General features: G+C 41.1%; 1 protein-coding gene across 2 annotated transcripts in view; it reads left to right on the forward strand.

The window, feature by feature from the left end:
- Positions 1–14,946, forward strand: part of GRK4 (G protein-coupled receptor kinase 4) — a 105,471-nt gene that overhangs the window by 34,405 nt on the left and 56,120 nt on the right. For both annotated transcript variants that reach the window (XM_061191901.1, XM_061191902.1), the window contains exons 3-4: positions 7,828–7,940; positions 11,122–11,199. In XM_061191901.1, coding sequence (XP_061047884.1) covers positions 7,828–7,940; positions 11,122–11,199 — 191 coding nt within the window. The remainder of the gene's footprint in view (positions 1–7,827; positions 7,941–11,121; positions 11,200–14,946) is intronic.

Genomic DNA, 14,946 nt, shown 5'->3' on the forward strand with positions numbered 1-14,946 from the left:
TGTCTCCATACAAATTTTGAGATGATTTGTTCTAGCTCCGTAAAAAATGCCATTGGTAATTTGATAGGGATTGCATTGAATCTGTAGATTGCTTTGGGTAGTATAGTCATTTTCACAATGTTGATTCTTCCAATCCAAGAACATGGTATATCTCTCCATCTGTTGGTATCATCTTTAATTTCTTTCATCAGTGTCTTATAGTTTTCTGCATACAGGTCTTTTGTCTCCCTAGGTAGGTTTATTCCTAGATATTTTATTCTTTTTGTTTCAATGGTAAATGGGAGTGTTTCCATAATTTCTCTTTCAGATTTTTCATCATTAGTGTATAGGAATGCCAGAGATTTCTGTGCATTAATTTTGTATCCTGCAACTTTACCATATTCATTAATTAGCTCTAGCAGTTTTCTGGTGGCAGTTTTAGGATTCTCTATGTATAGTATCATGTCATCTGCAAGCAGTGACAGTTTTACTTCTTCTTTTCCAATTTGTATTCCTTTTATTTCTTTTTCTTCTCTGATTGCCGTGGCTAGGACTTCCAAAACTATGTTGAATAATAGTGGTGACAGTGGACATCCTTGTCTCGTTCCTGATCTTAGAGGAAATGCTTTCAGTTTTTCACCGTTGAGAATGATGTTTGCTGTGGGTTTGTCATATATGGCCTTTACTATGGTGAGGTAGGTTCCCTCTATGCCCACTTTCTGGAGAGTTTTTATCATAAATGGGTGTTGAATTTTGTCAAAAGCTTTTTCTGCATCTATTGAGATGATCATATGGTTTTTATTCTTCAATTTGTTAATATGGTGTATCACATTGATTGATTTGCGTATATTGAAGAATCCTTGCATCCCTGGGATAAATCCCACTTGATCGTGGTGTATGATCCTTTTAATGTGTTGTTGGATTCTGTTTGCTAGTATTTTGTTGAGGATTTTTGCATCTCTATTCATCAGTGATATTGGTCTGTAATTTATTTTTTTGTAGTGTCTTTGTCTGGTTTTGGTATCAGGGTGATGGTGGCCTCATAGAATGAGTTTGGGAGTGTTCCTTCCTCTGCAATTTTTTGGAAGAGTTTGAGAAGGATAGGTGTTAACTCTTCTCTAAATGTTTGATAGAATTCACCTGTGAAGCCATCTGGTCCTGGACTTTTGTTTGTTGGAAGATTTTTAATCACAGTTTCAATTTCATTACTTGTGATTGGTCTGTTCATATTTTCTGCTTCTTCCTGGTTCAGTCTTGGAAGGTTATACCTTTCTAAGAATTTGTCCATTTCTTCCAGGTTGTCCATTTTATTGGCATAAAGTTGCTTGTAGTAGTCTCTTAGGATGCTTTGTATTTCTGCGGTGTCTGTTGTAACTTCTCCTTTTTCATTTCTGATTTTATTGATTTGAGTCCTCTCCCTCTTTTTCTTGATGAGTCTGGCTAATGGCTTATCAATTTTGTTTATCTTCTCAAAGAACCAGCTTTTAGTTTTATTGATCTTTGCTATTGTTTTCTTTGTTTCTATTTCATTTATTTCTGCTCTGATCTTTATGATTTCTTTCCTTCTGCTAACTTTGGGTTTTGTTTGTTCTTCTTTCTCTAGTTTCTTTAGGTGTAAGGTTAGATTGTTTACTTGAGATTTTTCTTGTTTCTTTAGGTAGGCTTGTATAGCTATAAACTTCCCTCTTAGAACTGCTTTTGCTGCATCCCATAGGTTTTGGGTTGTAGTGTTTTCATTGTCATTTGTCTCTAGGTATTTTTTGATTTCCTCTTTGATTTCTTCAGTGATCTCTTGGTTATTTAGTAACGTATTGTTTAGCCTCCATGTGTTTGTGTTTTTTACGTTTTTTCCCCTGTAATTGATTTCTAATCTCATAGCGTTGTGGTCAGAAAAGATGCTTGATATGATTTCAATTTTCTTAAATTTACTGAGGCTTGATTTGTGACCCAAGATGTGATCTATCCTGGAGAATGTTCCGTGCGCACTTGAGAAGAACGTGTAATCTGCTGTTTTTGGATGGAATGTCCTATAAATATCAATTAAATCTATCTGGTCTATTGTGTCATTTAAAGTTTCTGTTTCCTTATTTATTTTCATTTTGGATGATCTGTCCATTGGTGTAAGTGAAGTGTTAAAGTCCCCCACTATTATTGTGTTACTGTCAATTTCCTCTTTTATAGCTGTTAGCAGTTGCCTTATGTAATGAGGTGCTCCTATGTTGGGTGCATATATATTTATAATTGTTATATCTTCTTCTTGGATTGATCCCTTGATCATTATGTAGTGTCCTTCCTTGTCTCTTGTAACATTCTTTATTTTAAAGTCTATTTTATCTGATATGAGTATAGCTACTCCAGCTTTCTTTTGATTTCCATTTGCATGGAATATCTTTTTCCATCCCCTCACTTTCAGTCTGTATGTGTCCCTAGGTCTAAAGTGGGTCTCTTGTAGACAGCATATATATGGGTCTTGTTTTTGTATCCATTCAGCAAGCCTGTGTCTTTTGGCTGGAGCATTTAATCCATTCACATTTAAGGTAATTATCGATATGTATGTTCCTATGACCATTTTCTTAATTGTTTTGGGTTTGTTTTTGTAGGTCCTTTTCTTCTCTTGTGTTTCCCACTTAGAGAAGTTCCTTTAACATTTGTTGTAGAGCTGGTTTGGTGGTGCTGAATTCTCTTAGCTTTTGCTTGTCTGTAAAGCTTTTGATTTCTCCATCAAATCTAAATGAGATCCTTGCCGGGTAGAGTAATCTTGGTTGTAGGTTCTTCCCTTTCATCACTTTAAGTATATCATGCCACTCCCTTCTGGCTTGTAGAGTTTCTGCTGAGAAATCAGCTGTTAACCTTATGGGAGTTCCCTTGTATGTTATTTGTCGTTGTTCCCTTTTATGTTATTTGTCGTTTTTCCCTTGCTGCTTTCAATAATTTTTCTTTGTCTTTAATTTTTGCCACTTTGATTACTATGTGTCTCAGCGTGCTTCTCCTTGGGTTTATCCTGTATGGGACTCTCTGCGCTTCCTGGACTTGGGTGGCTATTTCCTTTCCCATGTTAGGGAAGTTTTCAACTATAATCTCTTCAAATATTTTCTCTGGTCCTTTCTCTCTCTCTTCTCCTTCTGGGACCCCTATAATGCGAATGTTGTTGCGTTTAATGTTGTCCCAGAGGTCTCTTAGGCTGTCTTCATTTCTTTTCATTCTTTTTTCTTTAGTCTGTTCCGCAGCAGTGAATTCCACCATTCTGTCTTCCAGGTCACTTATCCGTTCTTCTGCCTCAGTTATTCTACTATTGATTCCTTCTAGTGTAGTTTTCATTTCAGTTATTGTATTGGTCATCTCTGTTTGTTTGTTCTTTAATTCTTCTAGGTCTTTGTTAATCATTTCTTGCATCTTCTCAATCTTTGCCTCCATTCTTATTCCAAGGTCCTGGATCATCTTCACTATCATTATTCTGAATTCTTTTTCTGGAAGGTTGCCTATCTCCACTTCATTTAGTTGTTTTTCTGGGGTTTTTTCTTGTTCCTTCATCTGGTATATAGCCCTCTGCCTTTTCATCTTGTCTATCTTTCTGTAAATGTGGTTTCTGTTCCACAGGCTGCAGGACTGTAGTTTTTCTTGCTTCTGCTGTCTGCCCTCTGGTGGTTGAGGCTATCTAAGAGGCTTGATGGGAGGCTCTGGAGGTGGGTAGAGCTGACTGTTGCTGTGGCGGTCAGAGCTCTGTAAAACTTTAATCCACTTGACTGTTGATGGGTGGGGCTGGGTTCCCTCCCTGTTGGTTGTTTTGCCTGAGGCAACCCAACACTGGAGCCTACCCGGGCTCTTTGGTGGGGCTAATGGCAGACTCTGGGAGGGCTCACGCCAAGGAGTACTTCCCAGAACCTCCGCTGCCAGTGTCCTTGTCCCCACGGTGAAACAGAGCCAGCCCCCGCCTCTGCAGGAGACCCCCCAACACCAGCAGTTATGTCTGGTTCAGTCTCCCCCAGGGTCACTGCTCCTTCCCCTGGGTCCCGATGCACACACTATTTTGTGTACACCCTCCAAGAGTGGGTTCTCTGTTTCCCCCAGTCCTGTCGAAGTCCTGCAATCAATTCCCACTAGGCTTCAAAGTCTGATTCTCTAGGAATTCCTCCTCCCCTTGCCGGACCCCCAGGTTGGGAAGCCTGACGTGGGGCTCAGAACGTTCACTCCAGTGGGTGGACTTCTGTGGTATAAGTGCTCGCCAGTCTGTGAGTCACCCACCCAGCAGTTATGGGATTTGATTTTACTCTGATTGCGCCCCTCCTACCGTCTCACTGTGGCTTCTCCTCTGTCCTTGGACGTGGGGTATCCTCCTTGGTGAAGTCCAGTGTCTTCCTGTCGATGATCGTCCAGCAGCCAGTTGTGATTCTGGTGCTCTCGCAAGAGGGAGTGAGAGCACGTCCTTCTACTCCGCCATCTTGGTTAATCCCCTCAATGGTTTTTAATACATTCTCAGAGTTGTGTGACCATTATCACAATCAATTTTTCAATTTACAACATTATCATCACCCAAAAGAAACCCCATACCCATTGGTAGCCACTCCCCATTCCCTCCCCCACCTCTAGCTACAGGCAACCACTAATTTACTTCTGTCTCTGTGGACTTGCCTATTCTGGACATTTCATATAAATGGGAATCATACATTACATGATCTCTTGTGACTGGCTTCTTTTCACTTAACATAATCTTTTCAAAGTTCATGCATGCTGTAGCATGAATCAGAACTTAATTCCTTTTTGTTGGCAAATAATATTCCATTGTATAGACATATCACACTTTATTTATCCATTCATCATTTCATGGACATTGAGTTGTTTTCATTTTTTGTCTGTTATGAATAAAGTGACTACAGTGATTGACATACAAATGTTTTTTAAATTGTGGTAAAATACGCATAACCAAAATGACCATTTTAAGAATGTAGGCTCCCTCCTGCTGCCGCCTCCTCACCACGAGGGGACTCAGAATTGGAATGAGTCGCCTTCTGAGATGCACTTGTCACCGGAAGCTGGCCTCTCCTTCCGACACTCACCACCTCCCTCTGGCAGCAGCTGCTTGTCCGCTGGCTGGTCCCCTGCCCCGTCTCCCTGTCCCGGCCCTGCTGCCCCCTTCTCCTCCACGGCCCCGGATCCAGACGGCCCTCAGAAGTGAGCAGGTCCCATAGAGTCTCTGCTGTCCTCACAATGCCCAACTTGTAAGTATTATTGTGAAGTTCAAACGAAATAATACACAGAAAGGACTTACAATCATAGTGGCACGCAGTAAGAGGTGAAAAATATTACGTGTAGTTATTATTTTTATCTGTTCCTTCTAGGAGAGAGGGAAACTCCTTAATCTGGCACCAAGGCTTTTTGAAAATCTGATCAGTCTTTTTAAATTTTTATTTTATTTATTTATTTATTTTTAAAAATTTATTTATTTTTGGCTGCGTTGGGTCTTTGTTGCTGTGTGCGGGCTTTCTCTAGTTGCAGCGAGCGGGGGCTACTCTTCGTTGCGGTGCGTGGGCTTCTCATTGCGGTGGCTCCTCTTGTTGCAGAGCATGGGCTCTAGGTGCACGGGCTTCGGTAGTTGCAGGACGCGGGCTCAGCAGTTGTGGCTCGCGGGCTCTAGAGCGCAGGCTCAGTAGTTGTGGCGCACGGGCTTAGCTGCTCCGCGGCATGTGGGATCTTCCTGGACGAGGGCTCGAACCCGTGTCCCCTGCATTGGCAAGCGGATTCTTAACCATGGCGCCACCAGGGAAGTCCCTGCCATTCATTTTAGGAGATTTCCTTATTATCCAAGTAAACATCCATGCTTTTATGCACATGCAAAGTACTATCCAGCCCATCCCACAGTGTTTTGTCATTAATCATATTTTTATTTAATTTCTAAGCCCACACTCTTGTTCTGTGACTGCTTCTTTCATGCTTTATGTTCTAGCAGTCCCTTCAGTCTCTAGTCTAGAGGATACTAATTAGGGTTTTAAAAGGTAAGTTTTCTGTTGCCTGAATTATCTCTTCTGCTGGGTCAGTTTTTCTGCTGGCTTTTTTTGTTTGTTTACTTGGTTAGTTGGTTTTGGTTTTAGTTTTTACCTGCTGCTTTTCCCCTGTATCTAGAGACATGCGATTATTTATTCAGGTTTATGTAAAGGGCTGTGTTTCTTTGTGCGGTGGCGGCCTGGCTTCCTCTGTGGTTGTACCCCTCTCTTGAATGGTGTTCTGGAAGGCGGGTGCGTCAGCGGGGTGCCGTCCAGACAGGGCCTGCGTTCCAGCGGCCACAGACAGCGTGGCTGCACTTTGCCAGCAGAGTGTGTAGTTCTTCAGCTGTGCTCTGCCTCCCCCCTGGGGTCCCAACTTTCTGCCAAGTGGCTTCAGCCTGAAGAAGTCCCTTGGTCGGCAATTGTGCCCAGGCCTGGGAGGGGCTTCTGGGACCCAGACATCTGGGCGGATCTGCTTATCTCTGCAGATTCAGCTGGTGGTTCCTTTAACAATCCAGCCCCATAGGCTTTCTCTCTTCCAGGTAATCCTCAAATTTCCCACTCTTGAGGGTGCCCTGTATTCTTTTTCCAGATCGCGTTTCATTCTTTTTGTTGTGATTTTGTCCTTGTTCCTTTCAGTAGGAAGCTGGGTAAGAAGGTTGGCAGACCTATGCTCCATGTGCTACCTCAGTGGAAACCAGGAACATTTCTGAACCTTTGAGTTCAGGAGGAAAGAGTTAAAAACTCTCAACTTTTTAAAAACATCACTTTTGGACTGCCTTGTGTCTTTTGTTTCTTAAACGTAGTTAGTGAGTATCCCTAAAGTAAAATGTGGTAGCAAAATTGGACAAAGTGGGTTGTAGAATTTTTGCAAAACTGGTGCTGATATTTGTTGAATCAAGCAGTTGTGCATTGGCAACCAAAGTGTTTATATCCTTGCCTGTATTTTCCATGTGCAAACTCCAGTGACCCAAAACAGGATTTAATTCCTACATATACTTGGCATTAATAAACCCTTTAGTTGAGGATATTGTTATGGCTTGCTTTCTTTTCATGAATTTCATTTAATTCTTCAGCTTTAGAGCTACTTTAGGAGTACTTGGACATAATTATGCTCTACTTCAGAGGCACTGCTAAAAGAGCAACTGATTTTCTTGCTGAAGTTTCTTTCTTTTTTTTTTTAACATCTTTATTGGAGTATAACTACTTTACAATGTTGTGTTAGTTTCTGCTGTACAACAAAGTGAATCAAATGATCCCTGAAAGTATAGTCTTTGCTGAAGTTTTAATGAACCTATTTTGAACATAAGATTTTGCTTTATATCCCTCGTGACACTTTGACCAAATATTAGTGCCTTGATCTCAAAACAGTATCAGTGTTTGGGGTAAAGTAAGGTATGCAACAGATTATCCCACCAAAGAGAAAATTAAAAAAAAAACAGTTAAAAAATCATTAAGCATATATAATATTTGTAACTTGTAAGAGAATAGAAAGGTATCAAAATGAAAAAGAGTTTTAAAAAATCTAATTAAAAAAAAATCTAATTTAGTGCATTCCTGTGGTGTATTTCACATGCATGTAATTCGTGCCAAACACACAGAGTGGATGGAGCAGTGGAAGGGCAGACCCAGCCCTATTTCCTGCTCCTCATTTCCCCAGGGAATACCACCCCCTTCCCCCCCTTTTCTTCCAGCTGCCTTTGGCACTTCGATTTTAAATATTCATGATAACCCAGTGTCAATTAGTAAACAAAACACTGGTTTCAAAGATAATACTGCGATTACTGCTTTTTACTTTTATCGTATCAGGTGAAAGCAGTAAGGTTCAGAAAAACTTACATTTGTTTGTTTCTTGTCCCTCTTCACCCAGAGAAGGAGTATAGCAGTCTTTGTGACAAGCAGCCAATTGGAAGACTTCTTTTCAGGCAGTTCTGTAATACAAAGCATGATCTAAAGAGGTGCATTGAATTCCTGGATGCAGTGGTAAGTAATTTATCTCAGTGTTGAACCACCCAATCTTGTGCTTTTGAAAATTAAAGACTAAGATGAGAGCTCTCTAAGTTAATTAGACCTTGGCAGTGAGGTAAGAGTGGATAAACTCGTTGTCTTGGTGTATCATGTTATCTTGGTTTGGGTAAAGTGGGTAAAGTGGTAGTTCACATAGATTGCATGTCAAGTATTGGAGAATCAAAGGTATTTGCTACATAACTTTGAAACATGCTGCTTTCACTTGTAAGAAGGTTGAAGGGCTGATTAAGACGGTGTGCTTGTACCGCTGCCTGAAAGACCCCCTTCCTGCCTTCCCCTAGCAACACTGTGTACTTAAAACCCTTTAACCCAGAAGCACGCGGAGGGAAGAAAGCTCGTGCAAGAAGCGTGGTCACAGTAAATGGAACTGACTATGATTTATAAGTTTTCCCACATTCCTGTGTATCCAGCTTGGTATTTACTGTGATTTCCTTGTAGGTAAAGAAATTTTGTGTTTCTGAAACTTTAGAGATACCACTGGCAAGCCTAGAAGTTTCAAAACTATGAAATTCAGAAGCAGCTTAACAGAAGATTGGTAGAATTTAATAGAAAAGCTCTCTTACTTTTAGTTATTTGTACCAAGATTGTGACACTTCCTCTCTCTGCTTTAGCCTGTCCTAGTTACATCAGCAAATATGTATTGACTCCTTATTGTATGCAGAGTACTATCCTATATCCTGGAGGTTTTATTCATTTTTTTGCCTGACATAGCTTTTTTTTTTTTTGAAAGAAATCCTAAGTTTTTTATTTATTTATTTATTTATTTATTTATGGCTGTGTTGGGTCTTTGTTTCTGTGCGCGGGCTTTCTCTAGTTGTGGCGAGCGGGGGCCACTCTTCATCGCGGTGCGCGGGCCTCTCACTATCACGGCCTCTCTTGTTGCGGAGCACAGGCTCCGGACGCGCAGGCTCAGTAGTTGTGGCTCACGGGCCTAGTTGCTCCGCGGCATGTGGGATCTTCCCAGACCAGGGCTCGAGCCCGTGTCCCCTGCATTGGCAGGCAGATTCTCAACCACTGTGCCACCAGGGAAGCCCCCTGACATAGCTTTTTAAAAATATGTATTTGTAATGTATTTTTTCAGAAAACCGTTAGAGGCTCTTGCCGGTTTTGTTGTTTGCTTTCTACCCCCTGGAGCTCCCCAGGCCTCTCCTTCCTGGTACCTTGATAGGATAAGGCAGGGCTGGGAAAGGGAGCAGTCCTGTTTCAAAGTGGACCCAGAGGCAGTAGGGCTGCCTACTGAGTTTGGAACTAGAATGTCGATGTGTCTTCATGTGTGGGTTCCAGTTGCCAAGCTGCTGTATTTTAAGAATTTAGGGACCTACAATTCTTCTTTATTCTAAAACGGCTAAACTGCCTTGTTAAAACTCTCTTTTAGGTTCAATTTTTTTTTTTTTAATTTTTATTTTATATTGGACTAAAGTTGATTTACAGTGTTGTGTTAGTTTCAGGTGCACAGCCGACTCTTCTGATATTGTCATACCTGTTAGTTACTAGGTGCTTGGCCCGTTGAGTGGGCCAGCAGGTTTTGGTTTTTGATGATAGCCGTGTGGGTGAATACATCACGCCTGCCCCTGCCATTGTGCAGCACTCACTGCTCCGACTCTACTTGGAGTGGGTGATGGCAGGTTCTTTGAACTTCTTGAGCGGAGAGAGGGCATCTTATCCATTTCCCCCTCATGACCCCTGACATGGTTGTGTGCCCTGTTCCCTGCTTAGTGTTTGTTGAATGAATTAATAGCGTCTGTATCAGTCAGGGGCCGATGAAAGAAATGAAGGCAGTAAGAGATACATATTGAGAAATTTACTGCAAGGAACTAGCTTACATGACTGTGAGATCTGGCTAGGGAAGTTGGAGATCTGCAGGACAGACCATCAGGAAGGGCAGGATGGAACTCTGCGGAAATGGGGTGAAGCTGCTGTCCTCAGGCAGAGTTTCTTCTAGGAAGCCTCAGCTCTGTTTGTAAGGCCTTTCCACTGATTGAATCAAGCCCACGCAGATTACGTAGGGTTAAAGCCAACCGATAGAGACTCTGATCGCATCTGTTGTACGGATACCAGCGTCACAGCAACACTAGGTTAACGTCTGAGTAACTGGAGATTGGTGCCCGTCAGGTTGGCGTGTGTCCGAAGACCATCACAGAATCGCAGCTTTCTTTCCCATTAACTGCCTGCTGTGTAGTGTCCAGAAGTCCCGGAACTTGCGCTGCACAGTGTGCCAGTCCGTGTGCTGGTGAGGACCATCCCCTGAGCACAGAGCGTGGAGCTGGCTCTGGCCCGTGGTCAGCCTGGTGGTCACGGCCACCTTCTGTGCTGGGCCTGAGAAGGGTACGGAATGAGGGATGAGGGTGGACTCCACCCACAGCACTTTGTCTTGGAGTCCCCTTCCTGTGTTCAGTGGATCAGCTTCCTTGGGTCTTCCTTTCCTCACTGCTCTCTTCAGCTCCGTCTGGCTTTTAGCTTCACTGCTCTGCTAAGGCCCCAACCTGCACAATCGGGGCTTCACTGAGGCCTCCTCATGCTTGAGGCTCCGTGGCTCTTGACGCTGTTGAGCAACTTCTTGAAATTCTCTTGTCTAGGCCTTTGTGATCTCTCCTCTGTTTTCTTTTCCGTTCCTTGTTCCTTGCTTGTCCTTTATGGATGTTTAGATATTGATCAGGTGCTGCTTTTGGGCCTGCGTGGTGTCATCCACTCCTGCGGTCTCTCTCCTGACACCAGTGTGTGAATGACTCCTGCTCAGGTATTGCCAACTCTGACTTCCCTGGGAGCACTGCACGCAGGTGTCCAAGTGCCTCTCGGACCCCTCGAAAATGCCGTTGCCTAGAATAGCCCAAGCTGTTTATTTTATTCCATTGTATTTGGCCGCATTTAATGGCTGAAAATACAGTATGATGTAGAGAGTATTGTGGAATGTATTGCTTTACTACATTATTAATCCCTTAAAAAGAAAAAAAAAGGTTTTTTTCCCCTCATGGCCATTAGTTTTCCAAAGAAGAGCTGTAGACACTTGATCAATAGAGCTGCTCTCTGGTTCTTAGGGCACCAAGTCAATTCCACAAGTCAGAGGATTTTTGAAACGTTACAAAGTCCGTGAAGAAGCTTAACTAACATATTTCTTTTCTCTCATCGCTGCAATCAGGCGGAATATGAAGTGGCTGCTGATGAGGACAGAAGAGATTGTGGGCTCCTGGTCTTAGACACATTCTTCATTGAGGAGGTGTGTTTTCTTCTGTAGCATAAAGATTTGTAAATAACTTACTGAAATAATCAGTGTGCATAGCCATCTTTACTTAGTTGGAATAATTGTGTTAAAATCTTTAATTTCTTATAAATGTTCCTTTTCTGCACTTTCTTTTGATTCACTGAGGAAATTAATAATTAAATCTCTTGGGAAATTGATTTAAAGAATTTTAAAGTTTCTGTGTGTCCTCAAACAGAATATAGGCTTAGAGAATTTTATTTTCCTCTCTTGGACTGAAAATAACATTTTTCTCTTAAAAGCTTTAATGGGTCTTCGTTTTTATACTTTTTGAGTCACTTGGTTCTTACAGTTTAGTGTGTCCCTGAAATTAGAGTTGTAACCTGCTTCCCTCCATATGGCTTGCTTTTTGCAGGCCGTTAGAAGTCCTAAACCCTGGGCAGGTAACTCTGTTTCAGAGTTGGAGGAGTGATGGCTAACATGTAGTGAGGACTGCTCTAAGCCTTGTGCATGTAACACATTACTTAATGCTCACAACAAACCTATGAGGTAGGTATATTATTATGTCTATTTTCACGTGATAAGACGGAAAATCAGAATGGGTGAATGACTTACCGAAGATTACACAACTAGTAAGTACCTGAGCCAGGAATCAAACGTGGAGAGACTGTAGTTGGAGAAGAGTGTGGTGAGAATGGGTTCAGAACATTCCGATTGTGAGTGTAGCTAATGAAGGTGGTAGGGCCATCAGGGAGGGGCGCTCACTCATAAGAAAGATTGAATGCCAGAGGGAAAGACCAGTGGACTGTCTAGCGGGCACAAAGATACTCCCATAGCCAGTGCTGGCAGAGATGTGATTCACACCCAAAAAGGTTTTGACTCCAAAGCTTGGGTCTACCCCAGCCTCTGGCCTCAATACCTTGGCCTTCATTCTTTTCAAACACAGGTGTTCACAGCATCTACATATTTGTAGGTACCCCCAGGACACTAATTGGGAGCTATAGAAGAGAAGTTTCCTTTATGTAGTTTTTAAAGTCTTTTTTGTTAACTTCTTTTTCCTTCTTCACCTTTCCTGAAGAAATACTCACATAGCAAGAGAGGTTGTCAAGGAGAAAGGCGTAATTTGAAAAGTTATCCTGGTGGATATAGCAAGTATAGAAGCAGGAGGGAGCAGCAGATATCCATCTGTGGCTCAGTAGTAGTGAGAGATGTCTCTGGGCTGCCTGAAGATGATGGTGTTGTTTTTGTTTTTCCTTGTCAACTGGGGGAAGCTATCCTTCTGCTTTACTTAAAAAAAAATGACAATGAGTCACATCACCATTGTAGTTTTTCTTCTTGTTGTCCTTGTCCTTTCTTTAAAAACAACAACAAAAATCTCTTTCTTTTACATATCAAAAAGGGAACTCCTTTACTCAAATTTCAACACCACCAAATACCTAAAGCCCCTAAAAGTAAGGCAAGACTGTATATGTTCAGTCTTATATTTCTTTATCCTTTCACTCAGTCAACCTTAGTTTTCTTTTCAAGATTCCCAAATATTAAAATTCAGCCAAATTTGATTTACAAAAAAAAAAAAAACAAAACCGAGTGCGATTTATCCCAGGAATGCAAAGTTTGTTCAATATCTGATAATCAAATTATTATAATACATTATATTAATAAAGTACAAAAAAACTCACATGATTATCTCAGTAAAGGCAGAAGAAACACTTGACAAAATCCAAAGACTCCTTTATAATAAAAGCCCTCAACAAATTAGGAGTGGAATGGAACTTCCTCAACCTGGTGAAGGACATATACAAAACACAGCTGACGTCATATTTAAACGTGAAAGGTCGGTTGCTTTCCCCCTAAGATCAGGAACAAAATAAGAATGTTTACTCTCATCTCTTCTGCTTGGCGTTGTACTGGAAGTTCTAGCTAGGGCAGTTGGCAAGAAAAATAAATAAAAGGTATCCAGATTGAAAAGGAAGAAGTAAGACTATCTATTTGCGGATAACATGATCTTGTCTTAATCCATTCAGGATGCTATAGCAAAATACCACAGACTGGGTGGCTTATAAACAACAGAAATTTATTGCTCACAGGTCTGGAGGCTGGGAAGTCCAAGATCAAGGTGCCAACATGGTCACCTTCTGGTGAAGGCCCTCTTCCTGGTTCATAGCCGGCACCTTCTTGCTGTGTCCTCACATGGTGGAAGAGGTGTGGGGTGTCTCTGGAGCCTCTGTTGTAAGGGCACCAGTCCCACTCATGGGAGCTCCATCCTCATGATCTAAGCATCTCCCAAAGGCCCTACCTCCCAATATCATCACTTTGGGGTTAGGAATTCAACATGTAAATTTGGGGGGCACAAATTTCATAGCACTTGTATATAGAAAGTCCTGAGTATCTACACACACATTAGGAGAAAAAAAGCTGCTAGAGCTAATAAATGAGTTCAGCAAGGTTGCAGGATACAGGATTACTATACAAAATTTTATTGTGTTTCTATACACTATCAATTAAAATCCAAAAATGAAATTAAAGCAATTCCATTTACAATAACAGAAAAAAGAATAGAATAGTTAGGAGTAAATATAACAAAAGGAGTGCAACACTTATACACTGAAAACTTCAAAACACCATTGAAAGAAAGTAAAGAAGAACTATAATAAAATGGAAAGATATCCTATCTTCATGGATTAGAAGACTTAATACTGATTTGTAGATTCAATATAATCCCTATCAAAATCTTAACTTCCTTTTTTTGCGGAAATTAACAGGCTGATCTTAGAATTCATACACGTACTAAAAGGATCCAGAATAGTTATAACAATCTTAAAAAAGAACAAAGTTGGAGAACTTACACTTCTCAATTTCAAAACTTACTACAAAGCTACAGTAATCAAGACAGTATGGTACTGGCAATAAGGACAGACATACAGATCAATGGAATAGAATCGAAAGTCCAGAAACAGTCAACTGACTTACAGTAAAGCTGCCAGCACAATTCAGTGGGGGAAAGAATAGTCTTCTCGATAAATGGTGCTGGGACAACTGGATATCCACATGCAAAGGAATGAAGTTGGACCCTTATCTAATACCATATACAAAAGTTAACTTCAAATGGATCAAACACCTAAATGTAAGAGCTAACACTGTACAACTCTTAGAGGAAATCTCTAAGGTGTAAATCTTAGCTGTAAATCTTTTAGGTGTAAATCTTCATTTCACCTTGATTTAGACAGTGGTTTCTCATATATGACATCAAAAGGACAGCAACAAAAGAAAAAAAATAGATATATTGGACTTCATCAAAATAGTGCTTCAAAGAGCACTATAAAGAAAAATAAAAGGCCGCCTATAGAATGGGAGAAAATATTTGCAAGTCCAGTATCTGGTTAGGATCAGGTATCCAAAATATATGAAGAGCTCTTACAATTCAACAATAAAAAGACAACCCAATTTTTAAAAAATAATAAAGATGTGTATTTTCAACAGAGAAAAAATAAGCATGTATCTGCAAAATCCACCCACCTCTTCTTCCCCATCAGTGGACTTTCCTATTAGAGTTCTCAGTGCCCAGAACTTTAAAAAGCAAGGCACCGAGTCATTTGGTAAATTTTCCCTGGTGACTACCTTTTCTGAAAAATAATTCTTGTTCCTTAGTTTAAAGCCGCAGCAGACGTCTGTGTCCCACTTTGCTTACGTTTAGCATCTGGCCAGTGATGCCATTCCTTAGCTTGCTATACTTTAGCTTACCTTACTTCCCCGCTCATGGGAGAC

The sequence above is a fragment of the Eubalaena glacialis genome, chromosome 5 (genome assembly GCF_028564815.1).
Source record: "Eubalaena glacialis isolate mEubGla1 chromosome 5, mEubGla1.1.hap2.+ XY, whole genome shotgun sequence".
Classification (NCBI taxonomy): Eukaryota; Metazoa; Chordata; class Mammalia; order Artiodactyla; family Balaenidae; genus Eubalaena; species Eubalaena glacialis.